This window comes from Sminthopsis crassicaudata, chromosome 5, assembly GCF_048593235.1.
Source record: "Sminthopsis crassicaudata isolate SCR6 chromosome 5, ASM4859323v1, whole genome shotgun sequence".
NCBI classification, from domain to species: Eukaryota; Metazoa; Chordata; class Mammalia; order Dasyuromorphia; family Dasyuridae; genus Sminthopsis; species Sminthopsis crassicaudata.
In genome coordinates this window covers 269,007,738-269,035,411 of record NC_133621.1, presented here as the reverse complement: position 1 = coordinate 269,035,411, position 27,674 = coordinate 269,007,738, and the positions used below count along the sequence as shown (strand labels likewise).

Genomic DNA, 27,674 nt, shown 5'->3' with positions numbered 1-27,674 from the left:
TCTCAGAGTTGTTTTAATTTGCATTTCTCTGATTAATAATGACATGGAGCATCTTTTCATATAGCTAGAAATAGTTTCAATTTCTTCTTCTGAGAATTGTCTGTTCATATCCTTTGACCATTTATCAATAGGAGAATGGCTTGATTTCTTATAAATTAGAGTCAATTCTCTTTATATTTTGGAAATGAAGCCTTTATTGCAAATGATATTCTTAGTGAATTATTAAGTTGAGGCACTGTGAGGTTAAGCAACTTGTGTAGAGTCAACCAGCTAGGATGTATCAGAAGTAAGTTTTAAACCTATGTCTTCTGACAGTAAAGGACAGCTCTTTAGCCAGTTTACCCAACTGGTTAGGACCTGCAAAAATGTTCACTGTGTCTCCTCAGACTGAGAATTTAGAGTTCCCGCTACTCTCTGATATATTTTAAGTGAAATTTCATTATATAACATAATACATATTGAGTTATCTAATAATGATTTATTTCCATTTAAACATAAGTAAGCTAAAAATGTCATTCTATACTGTGCAGCCAAAAATGGTATTTCTAGATACTTTCCTGAAGAGTGGAGGGCCTGAAGATATCAACTATGTTCATAAATATCAAAGTAGCTAATGCTTCTCCCTAGGCAGATATTTTAGTATGGTAGTTTTTTAAAACATAAGATCAAGGAGGCAAAAAATGCACAAATCTTTGAGCTCTTCCTTCCTTTTGTCACATAAAGCCTCTGAATTGGTTTTCGAGTGACAGAATCCACATATATTTTCAGCAGAAGATACTTTGGAAGAACTTCAGGAAAAGTCGGTCTGAAGAACAGGGGTAGGGTGGAGGTGGCCCAGCAAAGGTACAATACAGGGACTGAGGTCAGAGTGGATTCTGTCCCCTGGAGAAATTTACTGGGAATCTTTTAACTATAATACAAGCTATTCTGTCTTGGTTCAGAAACCACTGGATCAGCAAACAGACTTTTCCTGAAGTTCTTCCAAAATATCTTCTGCTGAAAGACTTTCAACTCAACTTCAGAAGACAAATAATGAGACCCCAAACCCCAGGAAAACAAATGGGTTTAGCCATGCTTACACAGCACTAGATGGAAGACAGCAACCCTGGCCCCAGGGAAGCATGAAACTACTGTTGCCTGTAGAGGAAATTTGAGATAGAGGAAATTTGGGACAATTTCCCTATTGTCCTAAGAGCAGACCAGAACATTTAAAAATGAAAAGCAAAAGAACTCTGACCATAGATAGATTCTATGGAGATAGGGAAGTGCAGACCTCAAATCCTGATGACACTTGAGGCAAAAAGCCATCAGGTCAAGCCTCAAAATGGAAGATAACTTGGTCTGCAACTCTGAAGATTCTCTTAGTAAGAATTATAAATAGATCTTAAAAGAGTTAAAAGGAAAGTGGAGAAAGGAAATGAGAGCTTTAGAAAAAGAACCAGAGATCTTGTTTTCAAAAAAATACTACTTCGGGGGTGGGGGGGGGGGGCAGAGCCAAGATGGTGGAGAGGATAGATGCTTCATTCTGAACTCCCTTCTACCCTCACTTACTATATACCTAATTCAGCCTCAGAAATCATGCTTGACTGGTAGGATTCCCAAATATTGGGAGTACAACACTTTGCCAGCCAAAGATTACTTGGAACTTCGCCAGATAAAGTCTGTCTTGATCGGGTAGGAGGAGTCCAGAGCAGCCAGGGAGTCAGAACACGGAGGCTTGCCCATGCTGAGTGGACCCGGAGCACAGTGTGATCCCTGTGGGTGGAGAATTTGCAGGGAGGACTCTACCACACGTTGTCTGCTCTGCTTTAATTGAAAAGCAGTAGATCAACAGAGAAGTTACACAAACACCAAAGGTAGCATATACACCAAAACACCAGAGAGTTTAACAGGACCTGACCATACCCACCCAGCACCAGGAGTGACCCAGCACAACCCCAGTACAGCTGTTCAGCCATAGTCTACCAGAACAGAGACACTTCTGCTGCTCAACCGCTTGTCCCAAGGCAGCCACTAGTGAGGCTCTGCCCAGGGCACACTTCCTGCCCAGTGGGGTACTTCCAAAGAAAATCACACTACTGCATAGCAGGGTTCTGCCCAAGACACTCATAATTTCTGCACAGTGGGGGCTCTGCCCAGGGCAGTAAGACTTTGCAGCAGAATGTCCACTCTTCAAGCCTGTTTTTGCAGGACAGTTACTGTCTATCTGTCCCTGTTTTGCAGAGGAAGCTGAGAACCTCCTTGCCCTGAAGCCAGACACTAAGGGCTTTAAAAAAAATGAATAAAAAAGCCAAGCTAGCTTTAACTATAGATAGCTTTTATACAGAAATAGAGCAGATTTCTAACCCTAAGGAGACTAATAGAAGAAAATTTCCAGAAAAAAAAAAACAAAAACAAAAACAAAGGGGGATATAACCTGATCCCCATCAGACAAGTTCAACTGGAAGAAATCAGAAAATATCCTAAAACAGAGCTAGAAGAAAAATGGATAAAAAAAAAGAGAAGCTCTGCAAAAGAGCATGAGAAATGCATATAACTCATTAAAAGAAAGATTTGATAAAGTGGAAAAAGAAAACAACTTCCTGAAATGTGAAATGGAAAAGGTAAGGGACTCCCAGGTAAACAGAATTTGTGAATTGGAAAAGGTAAAGAAGTCCCAGGAAAGTAAGATTTGTTCATTGGAAAAATGAAAATAACTCATTAAAAACAAAACAAAACAAAACAAAACAAAACAAAACAAAACAAACAAACAAAAAAAAAAAAAAAACATGAGTGAAATGGAAAAAATTCCATAGAGCAAAACAAGTCATTTAAAAACTCAATTGGACATATAGAAAAAGAAGGGAAAAAAGTTAATGAAGCTAATAACTTATTAAAAATAAGAACTGATTTGATTAAAAATCAGAACTGATCAGAATTGAATGTAAACTGCTTGCATTACTATCTTTCTACCCAGGTTACTTATACCTTTGGAATCCAATTATTACCATGCGACAAGAAAATTGGATTTACACACATATATTATATCTAGGTTATGCTGTAGTACATTTAATATTCATGGAATTGCCTGTCATCTAGGGGAGGGAGTAGAGGCAGGGAGGGAGGGAGGGGAAAATTTGGAAAAATGAATACAGGGATAATGTAAAAAAATATATATATTCATGCATATGTACTATGAAAAAATTATATTTATAAAATTAATTTAAAAACTCAGAATTGAAAAAACAGAAATGAATGATTATTTGAGACATCAAGAATCAGTCAAGAAAAAACAAAAAAATGAAAAAAATAGAAAAAAATGTTAAATATCTACGTGGAAAAATAAGAGACCTGGAAAATAGATCTAGGACACATAATCTAAGGATAATTGGAATCTCTGAAAAGCATGATGAACAAAAAGAGCCTAGACACTATTTTTCAGAAAATCCTCCAAGAGAACTGCCTCACATGTAAGAGAATCAGAAGGTAAAATAGGCATTGAACCCCCAAATAAAAACATCAAGTAATAACGTGGCTAAATTTCAGAACTGTCAGACTTAGGAAAAAATGTTACAAGCAGCCAGAAAAAAAAAAAAAAAAAAAAAAACAATACCAAGGAGCGACAATATAGGATAACTCAGAATCTAGCAGCTTCCACATTAAAGGATCAAAGGGCCTGGAATCTCAGCTTCAGAAAGTCAAAAAGACTTGGAATGCAGCCAAGAATAAACTACCCAGCTAAGCTGCACATTTTCTTCCAGGGAAGAAGATAGACATTCAATGAAACAAGTGAATTCCATTTATTCCTAATGAAAAAATAAATAAATAAATAGAGCTAAACAAAAAATTTAACCTCCCAATAGGAGAACCATAAAAGATAAAAAGAACTCTTGTTTTTTGTTATAGGCATACATAAAGAGCATTTGTATAATTTGGTTTTACTGTTATAATATTTAAAAAATTGGAAAATAAAAGTGGAAAGGGGATTTTATCAGAAAAGGGAAAAGGGGAGATAAAAAGAGGGAAATTACATCACACAAAGAGGCAAAGGAAACCTATTATATCTGAGGGAATTAAGGGAGAGGGAGGTACATCGTACTCTCATCAGATTTGGCTCAAAGAGAAAATATTAGACATATTTGGTTTACAGAGAAACTTCTCTCACCTCATTGAAAAGTGGGAGATGAAAAGGGAGAAGGAAAGGAGTAAACTAAATAGAAGGGAATACAGAAAAAAAAAAATAAGACAAAATTAAAGGAAAGGAGGAGGGACTGAAAGGGGATGGGAGGGATTCTAAAAAGGGAGAGCGGCATGAGGCAAGTGGTGCCCTAAGTTTAATACTGGGGACATGGGTAAAGAGGGAAAGGAAAAGGAAAGTATAATCTGGGGATAATAAGATGGCAGAAAATACAGAATTAGTACTTTTAACTGTAAATGTGAATGTGATGAATTCTCCCATAAAGTGGAGTCTGATGCACACTGCATCAAAAGCCAGAATCCTACAATATATGGTTTGCAGGAAACACATTTAAAGCAGGGTAATACATACAGAGTCAAGGTAAAAGGCTGTAGGAGAATCTATTCATTATGCTTCAGGTGAATTCAGAATAGCAGGGCTAGCCATTTTCAGATCAAGAAAAGCAAAATATTATCTAATTAAAAGAAATAAGGAAGGAAAGTACATCTTGCAAAAGAGTAGCATAGACAATGAAGCAGTATCAATACTAAACATATATGCACCAAGTAGTGAATATATATTGTGCATATATGGTGCACCAAGATCTCCTAAAGGAGAAGTTGAAAGAGTTGGAAGAAAAAATACACAGCAAACTATAATAGTTGGAGAACTCAACCTTGCACTTTCAGAATTAGATAAATCAAACCACAAAACAAATAAGAAAGAAGTTAAAGAGGTAAATATTGGTAATATTGGAAAAGTTAGATATGACAGATCTTTTGAGAAAACTGAATAGAGACAGGAAGGAGTATACTTTCTTCTCAGCAGTTCATGGAACTTCTACAAAAATTGACCATATATTGGGACATAAAGACCTCAAAATTAAATGCAGAAAGTTAGAAATAGTAAATTCATTCTTTTTAGATCACAATGAAAAAACTACATTCAACAAAAAGCTAGGGCTAAACAAAAAAGTAATTGGAAACTAAATAATCTCATCCTAAGGAATGAATGGGTCAAATCATAGACACAATAATTTCACTCAAGAGAATGACGACAATGAGACAACATACCAAAATTTGTGGGATGCAGCCACAGTGGTAATAAGGGAAAATTTTATATCTCTAGAGGCTTACTTGAATAAAATAGAGAAAGAAGATCAATGAATTGGGTTTACTACTTAAAAAGTTAGAAAAAGAGCAAATTAACCCTCCCATCAAATATTAACTTGGAATACTAAAATGAAAATGAAAATAAAATGGAATATAAAAAAACTTTTAAATTAATATATAAAACTTGAGAGTTTGTTTTATGAAAAAAAACGATAAAATTGATAAACCTTTGGTAAATTTGATTAGAAAAAGGAAAGAAAGTGGGGCAGAGCCAAGATGGCACAGAAGATACACATGCATTTCTAAGCTCCCTTTTACCATCAATACCAACTAGTGAAATCAGCTTCAAAAATAATGCTGGACTGATAAAAACCACAAGGATTAGAAGCCCAACTTACCAGAAAAAGAGAATCTGGAATTTTAACAGAAAAGGTCGGTTCTAAGAGGAGGAAAAAAAGCACCGGCACAGACAGGGTTGGACTAAGGGCTAGCACATTGAGTCAAATGGGCTGGGGAGAACTCTGGGATCAGAGAAGCCACTGAGATAGAGGAATCTGGCATAGGCTGATAGCTCCACTCTGCTTGTAAAATGGCACATAAGAAGAGAAATCAAAGCCACTTTAAAGTAAAAATCCAGAAAATATAATCACCCCAAACCAGAAGTTACCTAACACTAATCTCATTATGGTGTGCAGCCCCCTTCTGCTGTCCGGGGCTTTTCCTTAGGGCAGTTAAGAATGTGAACAGCAGGGGACACAGCCTGGGGCAGCCTGTGATCCTCATAGTGTGGGGCTCAGCCTGAGGTAGTGGAATTCTCACAGTAGTGAAACTTCAGCAGCAGTGGAACTCCCACAGCAGCAGAACCCCTGCAACAGCAAGTGTGCTTTCTGAGCAGAGATGTCCAGTTTAAGAGCAGGGGCTTTTTGTGTCAGCTGGTAATATTTACGGCCCTATGGGAGGCTTTGCCTGGGGTTTGTGACGCTTTTACTGTTCAGCCTCTAGTCTCAGGGCAGTTGCTAGGTGACATAGTGTGGGTCCTTCAATGGGCACTCCTTGCTGCAGCCCTGCTAACCACCTCTGAGTCATTTCTGTTGGGAGGAAGAGAACTCTCTCCCAGAGTTCTCTCTTAGCCCAGTCAAAGGATTGCTGCATCCTATCAACTGTCTGGGAGAAAGCTAGTAAATTTCATACAAAAGAGCAGACCCCCACAGAGTTTTAAGAATGAGTAAGAAACTGAAGAGAATGATTGACACATTCTATACTGAGAAAAAGCTGGTATCCAACCCCAAGGAAGCTAACAGCAAACACTCTCCAGATAACAGCCTAAAAGGGAATGATACATGCCCGTCAACACATAATCCTCTCCTAGAAGAGACTGTTCAAAAGTTAAGAGATTTTGAAGAAAAATGGGGAAAGGAAAGAGAAGCTATGATAGAGAATAACAACGTCCTGAAATTTGAGTTGGAAAAAAATACAGAATTCACAGGAGGTGCAGGGAAACAAAATTTTGTGAATTAGAAAAGATTAACAAATCACAGGAAAGTAAGATTTCTGAATTGGAGAAGATAAAAAAAAATCCTTAAAAAGTAGTGTTTGTGATGTGGAAAAAGAAAATAACTCACTAAAAAAATAGTGAAATGGAAAAAAATTCAACAGAGCAAAATAATTCATTTAAAAGCTCAATTGGACCCATACACAAAGAACTAAAAATTTGAAGAAAATGACTCATTAAAAATCAGAACTGAACAAATAGAAATGAATGATTCATTGAGAAATCAAGAATCAGTCAAACAAAACAAAACAAAACAAAAAAATAAATAAATGAAAAGCTGGAGAATAACATCAAATATTTACTGGGAAAATCTATAGACTTGGAAAAATGATCTAGGAGAGATAATCTGAGGATCATTGGACTTACTGAAAATTATGATGAAAAAAAGAGCCCAGATTCTATTTTACAGGAAATCATCAACGAGAATTGTCCAGAGATAATAGGAACGGAAGGGAAAATAGGCGATGAAAGAATTCCTCGAACATCTTCTGAAAAAGACCCTACAAAAAGAACATTGTGGCTAAGCTGCCAAACTACCAAACTAAGGGAAAAATATTGCAAGTAGACAGGAAAAAAAAAAAAAAAACAATTCATATCAAGATTCCACAATAAGGATCACTCAAGACCTGGGTGCCTCCACATTAAAGGATTGTAGGGCCTAGAACCTGATATTCTGAAAGTCAAAAGAACTAGTATTGCAACCAATAATAAACTATCCAACTAAGTTTAGCATTTTCTTCCATGGAAGAAGATGGACATTTAATGAAACAGAGGAATTCCATTTGTTTCTAAGGAAAAAAAAAAAAAAAAAACAGATTTAAACAAAAAATTTGATCTACATCCACAAGTCTCAAGAGAAGCAAAAAAAAAAGGTAAAAAGCACTCTTGAGAACTGTATCTCTGTTGTGGATACAAAGTCCACATGGATAATTTAATTTTACTGATATAACATGAAAAAGAAGTAGTAAAGGGAAGGAGATAGTATCATAAAATGGGAAAGGAAAGATAAAAAGAAGGAATCTAAATCCCAGGAAGAGGCATAGAAAATTTACCACATCTGAGGGAACTTAGAGAGGGGGAGAAATATTGTATAAATCTTACTCTCATCAGAGTAGGCTCAAAGAGTAAATAATTGACATATTTGTTTTTCACAGAATTCTCTCTCACCTCATTAAAAGTGCGGAGAGGAAAAAAGAAAAGAAAAAGAGGAATAAGGGAAGGGTACAAGAAAGGAGAAGGGACTTAAAAAGATGGGGGAGGGATACTTAAAAGGGAGGGCTATGCATCACAAGTGGGGTCCATAAATTCAATACTGGGTAAAGGTTTCAGGGGGACAAGGGGGAAAAAAAGCATAATCAGGGAATAATATGATGGCAGGAAATACAGAATTAGTAATTTTAACTCTAAATGTGAATGGCATGAACTCTCCCATTAAACTGAGGCAGATAGCAGACTGGATCAAATGTCAGAACCCTACAATATATTGTTTACAGGAAACACATTTAAAGGAGGGAGATACATACAGAGTAAAGGTAAAAGGTTGGAAAAGTATCTATTATGTTTCAGGTGAAGCCAAAAAAAGCAGGGCTAGCCATCCTTATCTCAGATCAAGCAAAAGCAGAAATTGATCCAATTAAAAGAGATAAGGAAGGAAACCATATCCTGCTAAAAGGTAGCATAGATAATGAAACCATATCAATACTAAACATATATGCACCAAATGGTATGCCATCTGACTTCCTAAAGGAGAAGTTAAGAGAGTTGCAAAAAAAATTAAACAGCAAATCTATAATAGTGAGAGACCTTAACCTTGCACTCTCAGAATTAGATAAATCAAACCATAAAAAAAAATAAGAAAGGAATTAAAGAGGTAAATGGAACATTAGAAAAACTAGGTATGATAGATCTTTGGAGAAAACTGAATGGTGATAGAAAGGAGTATACTTTTTTCTCAGCAGTTCATGGAACCAATACAAAAATTGACCATATATTGGGACGTAAAAATCTCAAAATTTAATGCAGGAAGGCAGAAATAGTAAATGCCTTCATCTCAGATCACAATGCAATAAAAACTACATTCAACAAGAAGTTAGGGGCAAATAGACCAAAAAGTAATTTGAAACTAAATAATCTCATCTTAAAAATGACTAGGTAAAACAGCAAATTATAGAAAAAAATAATAATTTCACACAAGATAATGACAATGATGAGACATCATACCAAAATTTGTGGGATACAGCAAAAGAGGTGATAAGGGGAAATGCCATGTCTTTAGAGGCTTACTTGAATAAAAGAGAGAAAGAGAAGATCAATAAATTGGGCCTGCAACTTGAAAAGCTAGAAAAGGACCAAAATAAACCCCCCAACCAAACACTAAACTTGAAATTCTAAAATTAAAAGGAGAAATCAATAATAATAAAGTAGTGGGCAGGTAGGTGGCCCAGTGGATAGAGCACCAGCCTTGAATTCAGGAGGACCTGAGTTTAAATCTGGCCTCAGACATTGAACATTTCCTAGCTGTGTGACCCTGGGCCAGTCACTTAACCCCAGCCTCAGGAAAAAAAATAAGAAAAAAAACAAAAAAATGAAAAAAAATCTATTGAATTAATAAATAAAACTAAGAGTTGGTTTTATGAAAAAGCTAATAAAATAGATAGACCTTTGGTAAATCTGATTAGAAAAAGGAAAGGGAAAACTTAAATTGTTAGTCTTACAAATGAAAAGAGGGATCTTTCCACCAATGAAGAGGAAATTAGAGAAATAATAAGGAGTTACTTTCCCCAACTTTAAATGGATGACTACCTCCAAAAATATAGGCTTCCTAGATTAAGAGAAGGAGGAGGTAAACTGCTTAAATAGTCCCAACCAAAAACTAAACTTGAAATTCTAAAATTAAAAGGAGAAATCAATAATATTGAAAATAGTGGGCAGCTAGGTGGCCCAGTGGATAGAGCACCAGCCTTGAGTTCAAATCTGGCCTCAGACATTTGACACTTCCTAGCTGTGTGACCCTGGATAAGTCACTGAACCCCAGCCTCAGTAAAAAAATAAAGAAAAAAAAAAAAAGAAAGAAAAAAACCCCTTTTAATTGATAAATAAAACTAAGAGTTGGTTTTATGAAAAAGCTAATAAAATAGATAAAACTTTGTTAAATCTGATTAGAAAAAGGAAAGGGAAAACAAATTGTTCGTCTTAAAAATGAAAAGGGGGATTTTTCCACCAACGAAGAGGAAATTAGAGAAATAATAAGGAGTTACTTTGCCCAATTTTAAATGGATGACTACCTCCAATAATATAGGCTTCCTAGATTAACAGAGGAGGAGGTAAACTGCTTAAATAGTCCCATTTAAGAAAAAAGAAATAGAACAAGCTATTACTCAACTCCCCAAGAAAAAATCCCCAGGACCAGATGGGTTTACATGTGAATTCTACCAAACATTTAAAAAACAAGTAGCCCCAATGTTATATAAATTATTTGAAAAAATAGAGGATGAAGGAGTCCTACCAAACTCTTTTTATGACACAGACATGTCACTGATGATACTAAACGAGGTAGGTTGAAAACTGAGAAAGAAAACTATAGACCAATCTCCTTAATGAATATTGATGCTAAAATCTTAAATAAGATATTAGCAAAAAGACTTCAGAAAATCATCCCCAGAATAATACACTATGATCAAGTAGGATTTATACAAGGAATGGAATGCAGGGCTGGTTTAATATTAGGAAAACTATTAGTATAATTGACCATATTAATAATCAAATTTTAAAAAAGCTTATGATCATCTCAATAGATGCAAAAAAAAGCATTTGATAAAATATAACATCCATTCCTACTACAAACACTTGAGAGAATAGGAATAAATGGACTATTCCTTAAAATAGCCATGAGCCTATACTTAAGACCATCAGTAAGCATACTAGGTAATGGAGATAAACTGGAACCTTTCCTAGTAAGATCAGGAGTGAAAAAGGTTGCCCACTATCACCATTACTATTCAATATTGTATTAGAAATGCTAGCCACGGCAATAAGATTCAAGAAAGAGATTAAAGGAATAAGAGTAGGTAATGAAGAAATCAAACTATCACTCTTTGCAGATGGTTTGATGGTATAGTTAGAGAACCCAAGAGATTCTAATAAAAAGTTATTGGAATTCACAACTTTAGCAAATTTGCTGAATACAAAATAAATCCACATAATTTTCCAGCATTTTTATACACCACCAACAAAATGCAACAGCCAGAGATACAAAGAGAAATTCCATTCCAAACAACTGTCAAGACTATAAAATATTTGGGAATCCATCTACCAAAGAAAAGTCAGGAATTATATGAGCAAAATTACGAAACACTTGCCACAAAAATAAAGTCAGATTTAAATAATTGGAAAGACATTAAGTGCTCTTGGATAGACCGAGCGAATGTAATAAAGATGACAATACTCCCCAAACTAATCTATTTATTTAGTGCTATACCAATCAGACTCCCAAGAAACTATTTTAATGACCTAGAAAAAATAACAACAGAAATTATATGGAACAATAAGAGGTCGAGAATTTCAAGGGAAGTAATGAAAAAAAAATTAAATGAAGTTGGTCTAGCTGTACCTGATCTAGAACTATATTATAAAACAACAGTCATTAAAACCATTTGGTATTGGCTAAGAAATAGACTAGTCGATCAGGGGAAAAGATTGGGTACACAGGACAAAATAGGGTACAACTATAGAAATCTAGATTTTGACAAACCCAAAGACACCAAAATTTGGGATAAGAATTCATTATTTGAAAAAAAAAAAAACTGTTGGGAATACTGGAAATTAGTATGGCAAAAATTAGATATGGACCCACACTTAACACCATATACCAAGATAAGACCAAAATGGGTCCATGATTTAGGCATAAAGAATGAGATCATAAACAGATTAGAGGAACTGGGGATAGTCTACCTTTCAGACCTGTGGAGGACAAAGAAATTTATGACCAAAGGAGAACTAGAGATCATTATTGATCACAAAATAGAAGATTTTGATTACATCAAATTAAAAAGCATTTGTACAAACAAAACTAATGCAAACAAGATTAGAAGGGAAGTAACAAATTGGGAAAATATATGGAGGGCTGTGAAAAGCAAGTGGTGTTCACAAGTTTAATACTGGGTAGGGGGGTAAGAGGGAAGGAAAGGTTAAAAACATAAGCAGAGGTTAACAGGATGGCAAGCAATATAGAATTAGTCATTCTAACCATAAATGTGAATGGGGTAAACTCCCTTGTAAAGAGGAATCAGTGAGTAGACTAGATTAAAAGTCAGAATCCTACTATAAGTTGTTTACAGGAAATACACCTGAAACAGGGTAATGCATTCAAACTAAAAGTAAAGGAATCTACTATGCTTCAGGTAAAGCCAAAAAAGCAGGGGTAGCCATCATCATCTCAGATCAAGTAAAAACAAAAATTGATCGAATTAAAAGAGATAAGGAAGGGCATTATATCCTGGTAAAGGGTAGAATAGATAATGAAGCAGTATCAATATTAAACATATACTCACCCAGTGGTGCAGCATCTAAATTCTTAAAAGAGAAAATAAGGGAGCTGAAAGAAGAAATAGACAGCAAAACTATAATAGTGGGAGATCTCAACCTTGCACTCTCAGAATTAGATAAACCAAACCATAAAATAAATAAGAAAGAAGCCAAACAGGTAAATAGAATACTAGAAAAGTTTGATATGATAGATCTTTGGCGAATTTCATTCAATTTATATTAAATCATAAGAAATGGTATCATTTATTTACCCCACATTTAAGTGTAAAAACATTATATTATCAAATATAATATTTAATGTTTTAAGTGTTAAAGAGTTTTCACTTCTGGTTAAGTTATTTGGTTATTTTGGTTTAACATATGTAGAATAATTTGGTTAAACATTTATAAAATAATTTGGAACTCAGAAAATTGATAGTGTAGCCTAACATTTATTGGGGAGATAAAGCAGATAAAAGTGACACAAACATTGCTTTGTAGTTTCAGAGTAGTAGACCTACAATTTGGTAATTAATTCATTAACCAAAGATAAAAAAGTTTCTATTATTTTAAAATAGAAAAATAGAGAATGTATGAATTTTAAGATAGCGCTTATTTTTTTAATTAACTATTTATTTGGGTTTATCAGTAGTTCTACCTTTTTTGTACAGGAATGGTACACCGAAAGCAAATCCAAAACCAGAAGCTTGCTCTGAACAGCTGATTTGGGATGTAGAGGGCTTATTACAGTCTTTCTGATTTTCAATTTGTTGATAATAAGTAAGTCTAAAAAAAAAGTAAACAAAATAAGTCTGCATCACCCAAAATAAAATAATATATGCAACAAATCTTTATGTATCTCAAATATTAGACACTTTTAATATTTTTATTGTTTTAATAAAGTCTTTAATAAAGCAATACTAATCATTCAACTGAGATGTAATACATTTGTCTTCAGAGTCACAGTACTATAGAATTGTAGGCTTAAAACTGAAAAGGCTTATTAAGGGCATTAAGGGTAATCTTTTTATCAGTTAAATAACTAAATCCCAGAAAGGATACAGTTGTCCAGACAAGTTGTCCACACACAGTGAGAGGGATGATCTTTCCCCAGGACTTCTGACACCAAATTGAGCATATTTACCCCTACAAACTGCCTGTGAATACTTAATGTTGGCCATTAACATATAGGATTCTTTTTCATTAGCACTCACATGAAGGTATCCAAGATATAATGTGATTTTCCCTAAACCTTAACTTTAGGTCTCTTACAAGTGAGAGATGTCTGCAAGACATTAAAAAAGAAATAAACAACAACAAAACCCACTGCCTCTATCAATGTACACAATTATTATTATATTATATAATTTGTGAAGATCAAATACGAAAATGTATGTAAAACATTGGAAAATCTTAAAAACACTATTAAAATGGCAGTTATTATCAGTATTACTTCAGAAAATTCTGATATCAGACTTGTGTGGTTCTAGCTCATATCTTTTTTGCCCGTGTTGTACTCTACTTCGATAATTTGAGTTGGTCATTTGCTCAATTTCTTCTTAGGATCCTTAAGTATGAAACAGAGGTCTATCCTCAAGAGGTTGCCTGTTTGCCCAGGGCTATTCTGAACATGTGGCAGTTGGAAGAGCTGGAATTTTCCAGGGACTTTGCCAGACAGTTGTTACATTATGCAAGTATAAAAACCATATTCACTTTCAATTTTATGGAGGAAAAATTCTTTTAGATGCAGTTACATAAAGACATTTAGAATTATGTTAGCACTTACAGAGGATAATCATATTGCTGAGCATACTGCTCAGCTGTCCATCCATACACATCTTGGATAGTGGGATCAGCATTATGGTGGAGAAGCAGAGTGACCAAATCTGATGATTCCTGAGTGACAGCAATCATAAGGGCCGTTCTAGAATAACAAAGAAACAATTCATTTTTAAAACTTTAAACTAATCACATTTAATCATGTTTCTAGATATACTTCAATAAGAAGATATCTCATATCATTTAGTCTTAATACACATATGCAACATGAACATATAGTGATGGAGAGGAGTATTTTGATTACTCAAGTGCAGCATTAGAAATGACAATGAAAACCAGACAGAAAGATGGAAAAGAGAACTTTTTTGTCCCCTTCCAATTTTAGTAGGGATTGTGAAATTAATCATAATTTAAAAAAAGAGAGATTGTGTCAATGTTCCTTGGGTGACAAAATTAAGGCAATTCAGTTTGTTTACTGGCCTGAAAAGTAAAGTGGAAGCTCTTTGAAAGGGGTAGCTAGATGGCACAATGGATAGAAACCCAGCCCTGAAGTTAGGAGGACCTGAGTTCAAATTTGGGCTCAGACACTTAACATTTCCTAGCTGTGACACCCTGGGCAAGTCAGTAGCCCCAGTTGCCTCAGACAAAAAAACAAATAAACAAACAAACAAACAAAAACAATTAGAAACAATCTTATCAATTCCATTAAATTCTTACTCCAGTGCCCTATCATAATGTAGAAGTGACAATTGGTTGTCTAAAGCAAAATCAGATGAAGCTCTTTTATGTCTTAACTTTCTGAAAGTCTTTGAACATGAATACAGCAATGAACTTTCTTGTTTAGGGGAACACTTATGTAAATTTAGAAGAATTAATTGCCAGAAAGAGAGCACCAATTGATTTGGAGAAAGATCATTAACTCACAAAGTCAACTTATTAAAATTCTTAAGGAGCTGAACAAGTGGAAAGAATATCTATGTTGATGAAAACACAAATGTTTTCTGAAATACTTCTGAAGTACTGAGCTTATTGTATGCTGGATGATATATGGGTTTTTGATAAGCTAGTACTGATGAAAGATAGTACTATCCCTTGACTACTTAGTCATAAATGACAAAACAGCTTGATTCTGTTAAAGGTTCAGTTAGTGCAAGAAAAATCCTCACTGATGAAATCATAGATTTAAAAAGAAAAACTATTTATTTTGAAATATTAATAAGCTCTTTCTAGCAGATAGAAATATTAATTCTCTTTTTTCTCTGATCCTAACTCTCTAATATCAGATCTAAGAAAGGAGGAAAAAGTATGTTTGGATGGGAATTAAAAGATAATGAGAGATATTGAAACTGATGGAATCATAAACTTTAGTATTAGTAGTTAATATTATCATATGTCTAAAAAGGTGTGTTTTGTTTTGTTTTTTATTTTTATTAACATTGTGTTCAGCAGTCAAGATCGGGAAGTAAATAATAAATCATTTTGAGTCTTCCACATTAATCTCCAAACAACATAAAATTGCTCCCCAATGAAACTTCTATAATAGCAGAACCATCAAAAGGATGGAATGAAACTATCTGTGAGTTTAAGAATCTTGGAAGATTGGCAGGAAAGATCTCCCTAGAATAAATGGGAAATGCAGTCCAGAACAAGAAGCATCTCAGGAAACTTACATCAGGTTCCACCTCAGCAAACCAGCAGTAGATTCTGAGTGTCAGCTCAGAGAATTAGGCAAAAGCTAACACCAGCACCTCCCATGTACCTCCATGTTGGCATGGCCAGGGGAACAGGCAAACTTCAGCTCCGAGTTTTTAGGATAGCTCCCTGGTAAACAGGAAACCCCCAGGGGCCAGAACTCATGTGTTTCAGTGTAGCCCTAGGAAAAGAGGTCAATTTCAAACCTAGAGGTACTTAAGCACACAGGCAGCCACAAGTGGTTAAACTGCTACTTGCTTCAGTGTATCTCTGGAAAAGTGCAGAAAAAGCCTTAGAAGAAGGCAGGCACAAACACTCGGACATTGGCTCAGTATAAGCCTCCAGCAGTGTCAGCTACTCTACCCCACCCCATCCCTAAAGAAAAAGAGAAAGTGGTTTCAGGCCCAGAAAGGACTTTTAGGAGAGCTCAAAAAATAGCTTAAAAATCATATAATTCAAGGGCAAAAAAATAAGAACTTTTCATTGGCATTTTGCCCATAGATATTTTCACATAGTTGCCCTCATCTATTCTGTCACCATAATAACTTTCTATGGTCAGATCTCTTTTGCTCATCCTTTAGCACTGCTGGAGGCCCTCAGGGTCTTACAGCCTGCTTGGTACTAAATTGAGCTGTTAGTGATAGTGTTTGGCATGTATTGAGGCCCTTGAGGAGCTTCTGCATTCACCCCCAATACGACAAAGGACAGGGTAATCCAATCACTGGCAGGTACCTGTTTGCTTAGGTGCCTGAAGGTTAGAGTTTACTTCTTTATCTGGGGCTACACTGAAAGGAGGTCTGGCCTCTGGAGCTTGCCTGTTTTCAAGGACCTAGATTGAAGCATGTGACCCTTGTCAGAGGTAGTCTCCCTGTTCCCCTGACTATACTGGGATATTTTGGGGATCCAATGTTGGCATTTGCTTACTCCACCATACTGGTTCTCAGTTTCTACATGTGGTTCCTGAGGTGGGGCTTCCTACTGGCTTGCTTCCTGACTTGCATTGTGCTCCCCTTTTGCCTCACACATTTCCTGCTAATTTTTCAAGATTTTTGGGCTCACAATTTATTTCTCCCAGTATTTTTGATGATTCTTCTCTGCCCCGATTTGGTGTGGAAACTATTTTATGTTTGTTTTTTGGTGAATATGAGAGTGCTACACTGATTTCCTGCTTAGTTTTCTAGCTCTACTCCCAGAAGTCATTCAAAAATATTAAATGCATTCTTTTCAGATCTTAATGCAATAAGATAAAATTCATCAAAGGGCAGTGGGAAAAACAGTTAAATCATTAATAAAAAACTAAATAATCTAATCCTAAATTTAAAAACAAATTTTCAGAATCAATGCTAAATCAAGGCTCTTAATAGAATCTGGAATGACAGAATCCACAAACTTTCATAGTATAATCATTTTCCAACTTAAGATACTTTGCAAGGATTTCAGGAAAGGTCTGGCTCAATTGGATGGGGAGATGTATATGTATACATATACATGTATATATGTATATATGTATATAGATAGATAGATAGATAGATAGATAGATATAGATATAGATAGATAGACAGATAGATAGATAGATAGATAGATAGATAGATAGATAGATAGATATGTATACACACACATACATGCAAATTAATAGCAATGATCTGCAATGACCAGCTGTAAATGCCTTTCTTATTCTGAGTAGTACAATGATCCATATCTACTCTGAAGGACTTAGGATAAGAAATTGACCTCTCTTTTTCTCTCTCTCTCTTTCCCTCCAATCCTGCTTTTCTTTCTCTCCCTTTAAGTTTTATTTTTCTTTGAAGAAAAAACAAAAAGGATTTCATTATGATCTTATGCAAAAAGGCATGTTCATCAGTAGGAGTACTAACTTTACTTTTCTTAAAGATTGTTCTTGTTATTGTTGCTGTTGTTTGGGTGTTTTTGTTTGTTTTTACAATAAGAGAGTTCTATGTTTTCTTTCTCATCTATGGAAATGTTTTGCATAACTTCACATATAGTTTCTTAATAGGAACTGTGTGTAGGGACAAAGGAGAGTATGTGGAACTCACATTTTTGTTTTGTTTTACTTTTTATTTAATTTTATTTATTTTTAATTTTTTTAAATACATGTATATTTTCAATATTCAACATGCAAAATATTGTGTTCCAAATTTTTTCTCCTTCCATTTCCCTCACCCATCCCCAGTTAGCAAGTAATTCAATATATTAAACATGTGCAATTCTTCAATACACATTTTCACAATTATTATGCTGCATAAGAAAACCAGATCAAAAGGGGGGAAAAAAGAAAGAAAGAAAACAAAAAGGAAGCAAAGAGAAACAACATCAAAAGTGAAATACTATGTTGTGATTCCCACTGAGATCCCATAGTCCTCTCTCTGGGGTGCAAATGGCTCTCTTCATCATGAGACCACTGGAACTGGCCTGAATCACCTTGCTGTTGAAAAGAGCCATTTCTGTCAGAAATGATCATTGTATAATCTTATTGTTGCTGCATACAATGTTCTTAGTTTTCCTCACTTCACTTAGCATCAGTTTATGTAAGTCTCTCAAGACCACTCTGAAATCATCCTGCTGATTATTCCTGATAGAATAATATTATTCCAAAAATGTAATATGCCATAACTTGTTCAGCCACTCTCCAACTGATGGACATCCACTCAGTATCCACTTCATTGCCACTACAAAAAGGGCTGCTACAAACATTTTTGCCAACATAAGTCCTTTTTCCTTTTTTATGATATCTTGGGGATACAGGCCCAATAGGGACATTGCTTGTTTAAAGGGACATTGTTTCAACATTGTTTCATATTGCTCTTCAGAATGGTTGGATCAGTTTACTTCACCAACATACCCTCCAATATTTATCATTATCTTTTCCTGTCATCCTAGTCAATCTGGAGGTATGTAGTTGTATCTCAGAGTTGTTTTAATTTGCATTCCTCTGACCAATAATGAATTAAAGTATCTTTTCAAGTGACTAGAAATGGTTTGGATTTCTTCATCTGAAATTGTTCATATCCTTTAACCATTTGTCAATTGGATAATGGTTTGTATTCTTATTAATTTTTATTTGAATTAATCCTCTCTCTATATTTAGAAATTAGGCCTTTATCAGAGCCCTTGGAAGTAATTTTTCTCAGGTTACTGCTTTCCTTCTTATCTTTATTGGTTTTGCTTGTACAGATTTTTTTTTGTGTGTGCAGAAAATTTTTAAATCACATTAATTTAAAATTAAATTATCCATTTTGTATTCCAGAATGTACTCTAGTTCTTCTTTGGCAACAACTTCTTTCCTTCCTCACTGAACTGAGATTATTCTTCTAATTTGCTTATAGTAACACTCTTTATGTCTAAATCATTATTCCATTCAACTTTTTCTTGGTATAAGGTATTAGGTTAGGATCAATCATTTTTCATTTTTTTTACGATTTCTTTGGAATGCAGGTAAGTAGAGACACTGCTGGTTCAAAGGGTATGCACAGTTTGATAACCCTTTGGGCATAGTTCCATATTGCTCTCCAGAATGGTTGGGTCAGTTCACAACTCCATCAGTAATATAATATTGTCTCAGTTTTCCCACATTCATCATTATCTTTTCTTGTCATTTTAACCAATCTGAGAATTCTGTAATGGTACCTCAGAGTTGTCCTAATTTGCATTTCTCAGACCAATAATGATTTAGAACATTTTTTCACATGACTAGAAATGATTTTAATTTCATCATCTGAAAATTGTCTGTTTATATGCTTTAGCTACTAATCATTTGGCGAATGGCATGTCTTTTCTATAAATTTGGAACTCTAAACTTGTAAAAAGAAATGAAAAGGTTTAAATGTAACTGACAATAAGAATAAATAAATTTTCAAAAAGCGATTATAGGAACTTATTACCAGAATTATACAAAATGGTTACATAGCATTTATACCAGGAATAGAGAGCTGTCTGAATATCAGAAAAAACTAACAGCATAATTGACTATATCAATAACAAAACTAACAGAAATCATATAATTATCTCAATATATTCAGACAAAAGCATTCAACAAAATATAATATTAATTCATATTAAACAACAACAACAAGAGGATGTAGTAATAAATCAAATTTTCCTAAAAATGATAAATACCATCTATCTAAAACCATATTCAAGCATTATATGCAATGGGAATAATATGGTAGAAACATTTCCAGTAAACTCAGGAGTGAAATGAGGTTGTCTCTTATCCCTACTACTATTTAATATTGTATTAGAAATGTTAGCTTTAACAATAAGAGGGGGGAAAAGAAATGACAGGAATAGAGTTGGTAATGAGAAAACAAAACTATCATTATTTGCAGATGATATGGCATGTTTAGTTAATCAACTAAAAATACTAAAAAAGAATTAACTTTAGTAAAGCTGGATACAAAATAAATGCCCGTAAAAGAGAATGATATAAATGGGATGACATACCAAAATTTATGAAATGTAACCAAAACAGCATTAAATAAAGGTAAAATTTACTTCTCTAAATTCTTATATCAGTGAAATAGAAATAGAACAGATCAATGAATTGGGCCAGAAACTAAAAAAAAAAAAAAAAAAAAAAAAAAAAAAAAAAAAAAAAAACCTAGTAAGAGAGCAAATTTAAAAATCACTAATTCAGTACCAAATGGAAATCCTCAAAATCAAATCTGAGATTCAAGAGATTTAACTTATTAAAAAAATGTAGTGGAAGTATTAAGCTAATAAATCCAATAGCTGCTTTTATGAAAAATCATTGAGATACATCATTAATTAATTAGATTTTTTTAAAGGGTGTTGAAAACCAAATTCCAGTATCAAAAAATATGAAATTATCACTAATGAAGAAATTAAAGCAATTATTGGCAAATATTTTGCCCAATTATGTGCTAATAAATATGAGGAAATCAATGAATATTTAGGAAATCATAAATTACCCAAGTTAAGTGAACCGGAAATAGAATGCCTAATTAAATAACTGCATCTTAGAAAAAGAAATTGAGCAAGCCATTATTGAACTCCTTAAGGAAAAAAAATCCCCAGTGCCCGATGGGTTCACTTGGGAATTCTAATAAACATTCAAAGAAAACTTCATTCTATGAGCATATACATTGCTAGGGAAAATAGGTGAAGGAGTCCTGCTAAATTCCTTTTATGCAACAAATATGGTGCTATACCTAAATAAGGAAGTGCTAGATAGAGAAATAAAATTATGCACTAATAAAATAAAATGATAAAAGTTGAAGAAAAGATAGGAAAATTGGGACATTTATGCATTGTTGGTGGAGTTGTGAACTGATCCAACCTTTCTGAAGAACAATTTGGAATTATAGCCAAAGGAGGAGAAAACTGTGAATACCAGCAATGCTATGTTTGTACCCCTATGAGATGATAAGAAAGGGGGAAACCCCGGAAAGCCTGCATCTCTCAGAACCCGGCAACCCCCAACCCCCACCTGGACTGATTCAGCGCGTTCTCAGAGCCTCAGAGTGCAGACTCAGTACAGTCATCGTTGTTCTGTTAGTGGCTCTCTGCTGCCCTACCCCCAGTCTGTAGAGGAAGCCCATTAATACCATCCATCCCCATCCCCCGCAAAACAGATCAATTGTTTCTCTTGTCAATTTTTTTTTTCTTCGATTCCTACTCTGACAAAATGAACAAAAATTTCAAAAGGGTTCTAACCATTGACAGCTTTTGTATAGAGAGAGAGCAGACTTCAAACACTGAGGAGACTAAAAACAGACTGTCCCTAGAGGAATCCCCTAAGGGGGATATGAGCTGCTCCTCAATACAAAAGAATCTCATAGAGGAAATCAAAAAGGCTCTCACTCTCACAAGAGAGCTGGAAGACAAATGGGAAAAGGAAAGGGAAGCTTGGCAAGAGAGCCTGGAGAAGTCATCCCATGCATTTAAAGACAGGGTGGATAAAGAAATCAAATTATTGAGAAACAAGATTAGTGAGATGGAAAAGGTAAACAGCTCCAAGGAAAACAGGATTAGTGAGCTGGCAAAAGAAAACAGCTCTCTAAAGAATAAAATGGATAAAATGGAAAAAAAATTCCATAGAAGAAAAAAACTCAATTGGACAATTACAAAGAGATATAAAAAAAGTGAGTGAAGAAAATACATCATTGAAAATTAGACTCGAATAAGTAGAAATGAATGACTCAAGGAGAAACCAAGGGGTAGTCAAGCAAAACCAGAGAAATGAAACAATTGAAAAGAATGTCACATACCTTATTAGAAAGACAACAGACCTGGAAAACAGATCCAAGAGAGACGATTTGAGAATAATCGGACTCCCTGAAAAATGGGAGGAAAAAAAGAGATTGGACACCATTTTCGATGAAATTATCAAAGAGAACTGCCCAGATGTTCTGGAAACAGAGGGTAAAATAGACATTGAAAACATTCATCGATCACCTACTGAAAGGGAACCTAAAATCAAAACGCCAAGAAATATAGTGGCCAAGTTCAAGAACCATCAGATAAAACAAAAGATATTGGAAGCTGCTGGAACAAAGCAATTCAGATATGGAGGATCTACAATAAGAATAACCCAGGATCTAGCAGCGTCCGCATTAAAAGAACAAAGGGCCTGGAACATGATATTCCAAAAGGCTAAGGGACTTGGTATGCAGCCAAGAATAACTTACCCAGCAAGAATGAGCATCGTTTTCCAGGGAAGAAGATGGACATTTAACGAAATAAATGAATTCCATCTATTTTTGATGAAAAAAACAGATTTACATCAAAGGTTTGATCTTCAAATACAGAACTCAAGAGATTTCTAAAAAGGTAAAAAGAAATCTTGAGAACTATACTTCTGCCAAAAAAATATGTAAAGAACATATATACAATTTGTCTTAGAAACTAGAGGTGGAAAGGAAATTATATCATAAAAAAGGGTAAAGTGCCCCCAACCAAAAATTAAACTCGAAATACAAAAATTAAAAGGAGAAATCAATAAAATTGAAAGTAAAAAAACTATTGAATTAATAAATAAAACCAAGAGTTGGTTTTATGAAAAAGCCAATAAAATAGATAAACCTTTGGTAAATTTGATCAAAAAAAAGAAAGAGGAAAATCAAATTGATAGTCTTACAAATGAAAAGGGGGATCTTTCCACCAATGAAGAGGAAATTAGAGAAATAATAAGGAGTTACTTTGCCCAACTTTATGCCAATAAATTTGATAACTTAAATGAAATGGATGACTTCCTCCAAAAATATAGGCTCCCTAGATTAACAGAGGAGGAGATAAATTGCTTAAATAGTCCCATTTCAGAAAAAGAAATAGAACAAGCTATTAATCAACTCCCCAGGAAAAAATCCCCAGGGCCAGATGGATTCACATGTGAATTCTACCAAACATTTAAAGAACAATTAGCCCCAATGTTATATAAATTATTTGAAAAAATAGGGGATGAAGGAGTCCTACCAAATTCCTTTTATGACACAGACATGGTACTGATACCTAAACCTGGTAGATCGAAAACTGAGAAAGAAAATTATAGACCAATCTCCTTAATGAATATTGATGCTAAAATCTTAAATAAGATATTAGCAAAAAGACTTCAGAAAATCATCTCCAAGATAATACACTATGATCAAGTAGGATTTATTCCAGGAATGCAGGGCTGGTTTAATATTAGGAAAACTATTAATATAATTGACCATATTAATAATCAAATTAATAAGAACCATATGATCATCTCAATAGATGCAGAAAAAGCATTTGACAAAATCCAACATCCATTCCTACTAAAAACTCTTGAGAGTATAGGAATAAATGGATTATTCCTTAGAATAATCAGGAGTATATATTTAAGACCGTCAGTAAGCATAATATGCAATAGAAATAAACTGCAACCTTTCCCAGTAAGATCAGGAGTGAAACAAGGTTGCCCACTATCACCATTACTATTCAATATAGTACTAGAAACGCTAGCCTCGGCAATAAGAGCCGAGAAAGAGATTCAAGGAATTAGAGTAGGAAATGAGGAAATTAAACTATCACTTTTTGCAGATGACATGATGGTATACTTCGAGAACCCCAAAGACTCTGCTAAAAAGCTACTAGAAATAATTCAAAATTTCAGCAAAGTGGCAGGATACAAAATAAATCCACATAAATCCTCGGCATTTTTATATATCACTAACAAAATGCAACAGCAAGAGATACAAAGAGAAATTCCATTCCAAACAAATGTTGATAGTATAAAATATTTGGGAATCCATCTACCAAAGAAAAGTCAGGAATTATATGAGAAAAATTACAAAACACTTGCCACAAAAATAAAATCAGATTTAAATAATTGGAAAGACATTCAGTGCTCTTGGATAGGCCGAGCGAATATAATAAAGATGACAATACTCCCCAAACTAATCTATTTATTTAGTGCTATACCAATCAGACTCCCAAGAAACTATTTCAATGACCTAGAAAAAATAACAACAAAATTCATATGGAAGAATAAAAGGTCAAGAATTGCAAGGGAACTAATGAAAAAAAACTCAGAGGAAGGTGGTCTAAGTGTACCTGATCTAAAGCTATATTATATAGCAGCAGTCACCAAAACCATTTGGTATTGGCTAAGAAATAGACCCGTAGATCAGTGGAACAGATTAGATACAAAGGACAAAAAAGGGTACATCTATAGCAATCTAATCTTTGACAAACCCAAAGATTCCAACATTAGGGATAAAAATTCATTATTCGGAAAAAACTGTTGGGAAAACTGGAAATTAGTATGGCAGAAATTAGATATGGATCCACACTTAACACCATATACCAAGATAAGATCAAAATGGGTCCATGATTTAGGCATAAAGAGGGAGATAATAAATAGATTAGAGGAACAGAGGATAATCTACCTCTCAGACTTGTGGAGGAGGAAGGAATTTATGACCAGAGGAGAACTAGAGATCATTATTGATCACAAAATAGAAGATTTTGATTACATCAAACTAAAAAGTTTCTGTACAAATAATACTAATGCAAACAACATTAGAAGGGAAGTAACAAATTGGGAAAATATTTTTAAAAACAAAGGTTCTGACAAAGGTCTCATTTCCAAAATATATAGAGAACTGACCATAATTTATAAGAAACCAAACCATTCTCCAATTGATAAATGGTCAAAGGATATGAACAGACAATTCTCAGAGGAAGAAATTGAAACTATATCCACTCACATGAAAGAGTGTTCCAAATCACTACTGATCAGAGAAATGCAAATTAAGACCACTCTGAGATACCACTACACACCTGTCAGATTGGCTAAGATGACAGGAACAAATAATGACAAATGTTGGAGGGGATGTGGGGAAATTGGGACACTAATACATTGCTGGTGGAGTTGTGAAAGAATCCAGCCATTCTGGAGAGCAATCTGGAATTATGCCCAAAAAGTTATCAAACTGTGCATACCCTTTGACCCAGCAGCGCTACTACTGGGATTATATCCCAAAGAAATACTAAAGAGCGGAAAGAGACATATATGTGCCAAAATGTTTGTGGCAGCTCTTTTTGTTGTAGCTAGAAACTGGAAGATGAATGGATGTCCATCAGTTGGAGAATGGTTGGGTAAATTGTGGTATATGAAAGTTATGGAATATTATTGCTCAGTAAGAAATGACCAGCAGGAGGAATACAGAGAGGGTTGGAGAGACTTAAATCAACTGATGCTGAGTGAAATGAGCAGAACCAGAAGATCACTGTATACTTCAACAACGATACTGTATGAGGATGTATTCTGATGGAAGTGGAAATCTTCAACATAAAGAAGATCCAACTCACTTCCAGTTGATCAATGATGGACAGAGGTAGATACACCCAGAGAAGAAACACTGGGAGGGGAATGTAAATTGTTAGCACTAATATCTGTCTGCCCAGGTTGCATGTACCTTCGGATTCTAATGTTTATTGTGCAACAAGAAAATGATATTCACACACATGTATTGTACTTAGACTATATTGTAACACATGTAAAATGTATGGTATTGCCTGTCGTCGGGTGGAGGGAATAAGGGAGGGGGGGTAATTTGGAAAAATGAATACAAGGGATAATATTATAAAATATATATATATATATAATAAAAAAAATTAAAAAAAAAAAAAAAAAAAAGGGTAAAGTGGTTAGACTACATCTCATGAAGAGGCAAAGGTAACCTATTATATCTGAGAGAAAGAAAGGAGGGAGATGAACATAGTGTGTCTCAATCGACATATTCGATTTATGGTGAAACTTCTTCCACTTCATTAAAAAGTGAAAGGGAAGGAGTAAGCTAAGGGGAAGGGAATACAGAAATTTTGAGGAAAAGGGGTAAAATAAGGGGAGGAACTTTAAGGTGGGGTAGGGATCCTAAAAATGGAGGGCTGTGAAAAGCAAGTGGTGTTCACCACTTTAATACTGGGTAGGGGGGGATGGCGGAGAAGAAACACACGTCTCTGTGAACGTCCTCACTCCCTCAAAACCAATTAGATAAATTAAGTCTCAGAATTAGCTCAGGACTGATAGATACCATAAGGACTGGAAGCACGACTTACCAGCTGAAGAGAATCTGGAGTTTCAACAGGAAAGGTCAGTTCCCGGGGGAGGAATAAGAGAGATCAGCACAGACGGTGGGGTAGTGGCACACTGCGCCCATTGCGCTGGGAAGGGCTCTGGGATCAGATAAGCCACTGAGGTAAAGGAATCTGGCACAGGCTGTTAGCTCTTCTCTGCTAATTATTTAGCAGTTCAAAAGAGAAAGCCAAAATATTTTAAAACTCAGATTAGATTTTCCCTGGACCCTGAAGGTGACTCAGCAGATCTCGGCACCAGGGGGTGTGGCGTCAGCTACCTCCTGAGAATAGTTAAAAGATTGACAAGTGGGTGGATACGGCCCAAGGCAACACACACTGCCTAGCTTAGCTGGAGGGAGTGGAACTCAGCTCCAGGAAGTCCCAGAGAAGCGAAACCTTTGAACTAGGGACCAAGGTTTCTGGCAGACACTTCCAGTTTGAGCACAGGGGCTTTTCACATGACCTGCTGCAGACATCCACTCCCCACCCGGACACATAGGCTGGGCTTTGTGCTGTCTTTACTATTCTACGCCCTCAAAGCACAGTAGCGCTAATCACCTCTGAGGCACTTCCAGGGAGGGGGTGGGGAACTCTCTCCCAGAGCTCCATCTTAGCTCAGGCGCAGGAGCCTCTGCATCCATCTGGTCTGGGAGGAAGCTGGTAAAGAAGTAAATAAATAATTTCCTACCCCAGGGACAGACCCCAAAAGATTTTTTTAAATATGAGCAAAAAAGCTAGAAAAACCATAGATTCTTCTATACAGAGAAAGAGCGGGTATCCAACCCCGAGGAAGGTAACAGCAGAGAGTCAGCAGATAACAACCTAAAGGGGAACGATTCCTGCCCCCCATTACATAACTCTCTCCTAGAAGAAACTCTTAAAAAATTGAGGGAGATTGAAGAAAAATGGGGAAAGGAAAGGGAAGCTATGATAGAGAATAACAACGTCCTGCAATTGGAGTTGGAAAAAATAAAGAATTCACAGGAGATGCAGGGAAACGAAATTTACGAATTAGAAAAGGTTGAAAAAACACAGGAAAGTAGGATTTCTGAATTGGAAAAGATAAAAAAGTCTCAAGAAAATAGAATTTCTGAATTGGAAAAAGAAAATAATTCTCAAAAAAAAAATTAGGGAAATGGAAAAAAATTCAATAGAGCAAAATAATTCATTTAAAAACGAAATTGGGCATTTACAAAAAGAACTAAAAACTGTGAAAGAAGAAAATAACTCCTTAAAAGTCAGGATGGAACAAATACAAATGAATGATTCACAGAGAACC

The 27,674-nt window shown here is 35.0% G+C and overlaps 1 protein-coding gene across 2 annotated transcripts in view; it reads right to left on the bottom strand.

Moving 5' to 3' along the window:
* Positions 1-27,674, bottom strand: part of LOC141544623 (uncharacterized) — a 112,158-nt gene that overhangs the window by 28,087 nt on the left and 56,397 nt on the right. For both annotated transcript variants that reach the window (XM_074271015.1, XM_074271016.1), the window contains exons 7-8: positions 14,130-14,267; positions 13,002-13,129 (exon numbers count right to left, since the gene is read on the bottom strand). In XM_074271015.1, the coding sequence (XP_074127116.1) occupies positions 13,002-13,129; positions 14,130-14,267 (266 nt within the window). The remainder of the gene's footprint in view (positions 1-13,001; positions 13,130-14,129; positions 14,268-27,674) is intronic.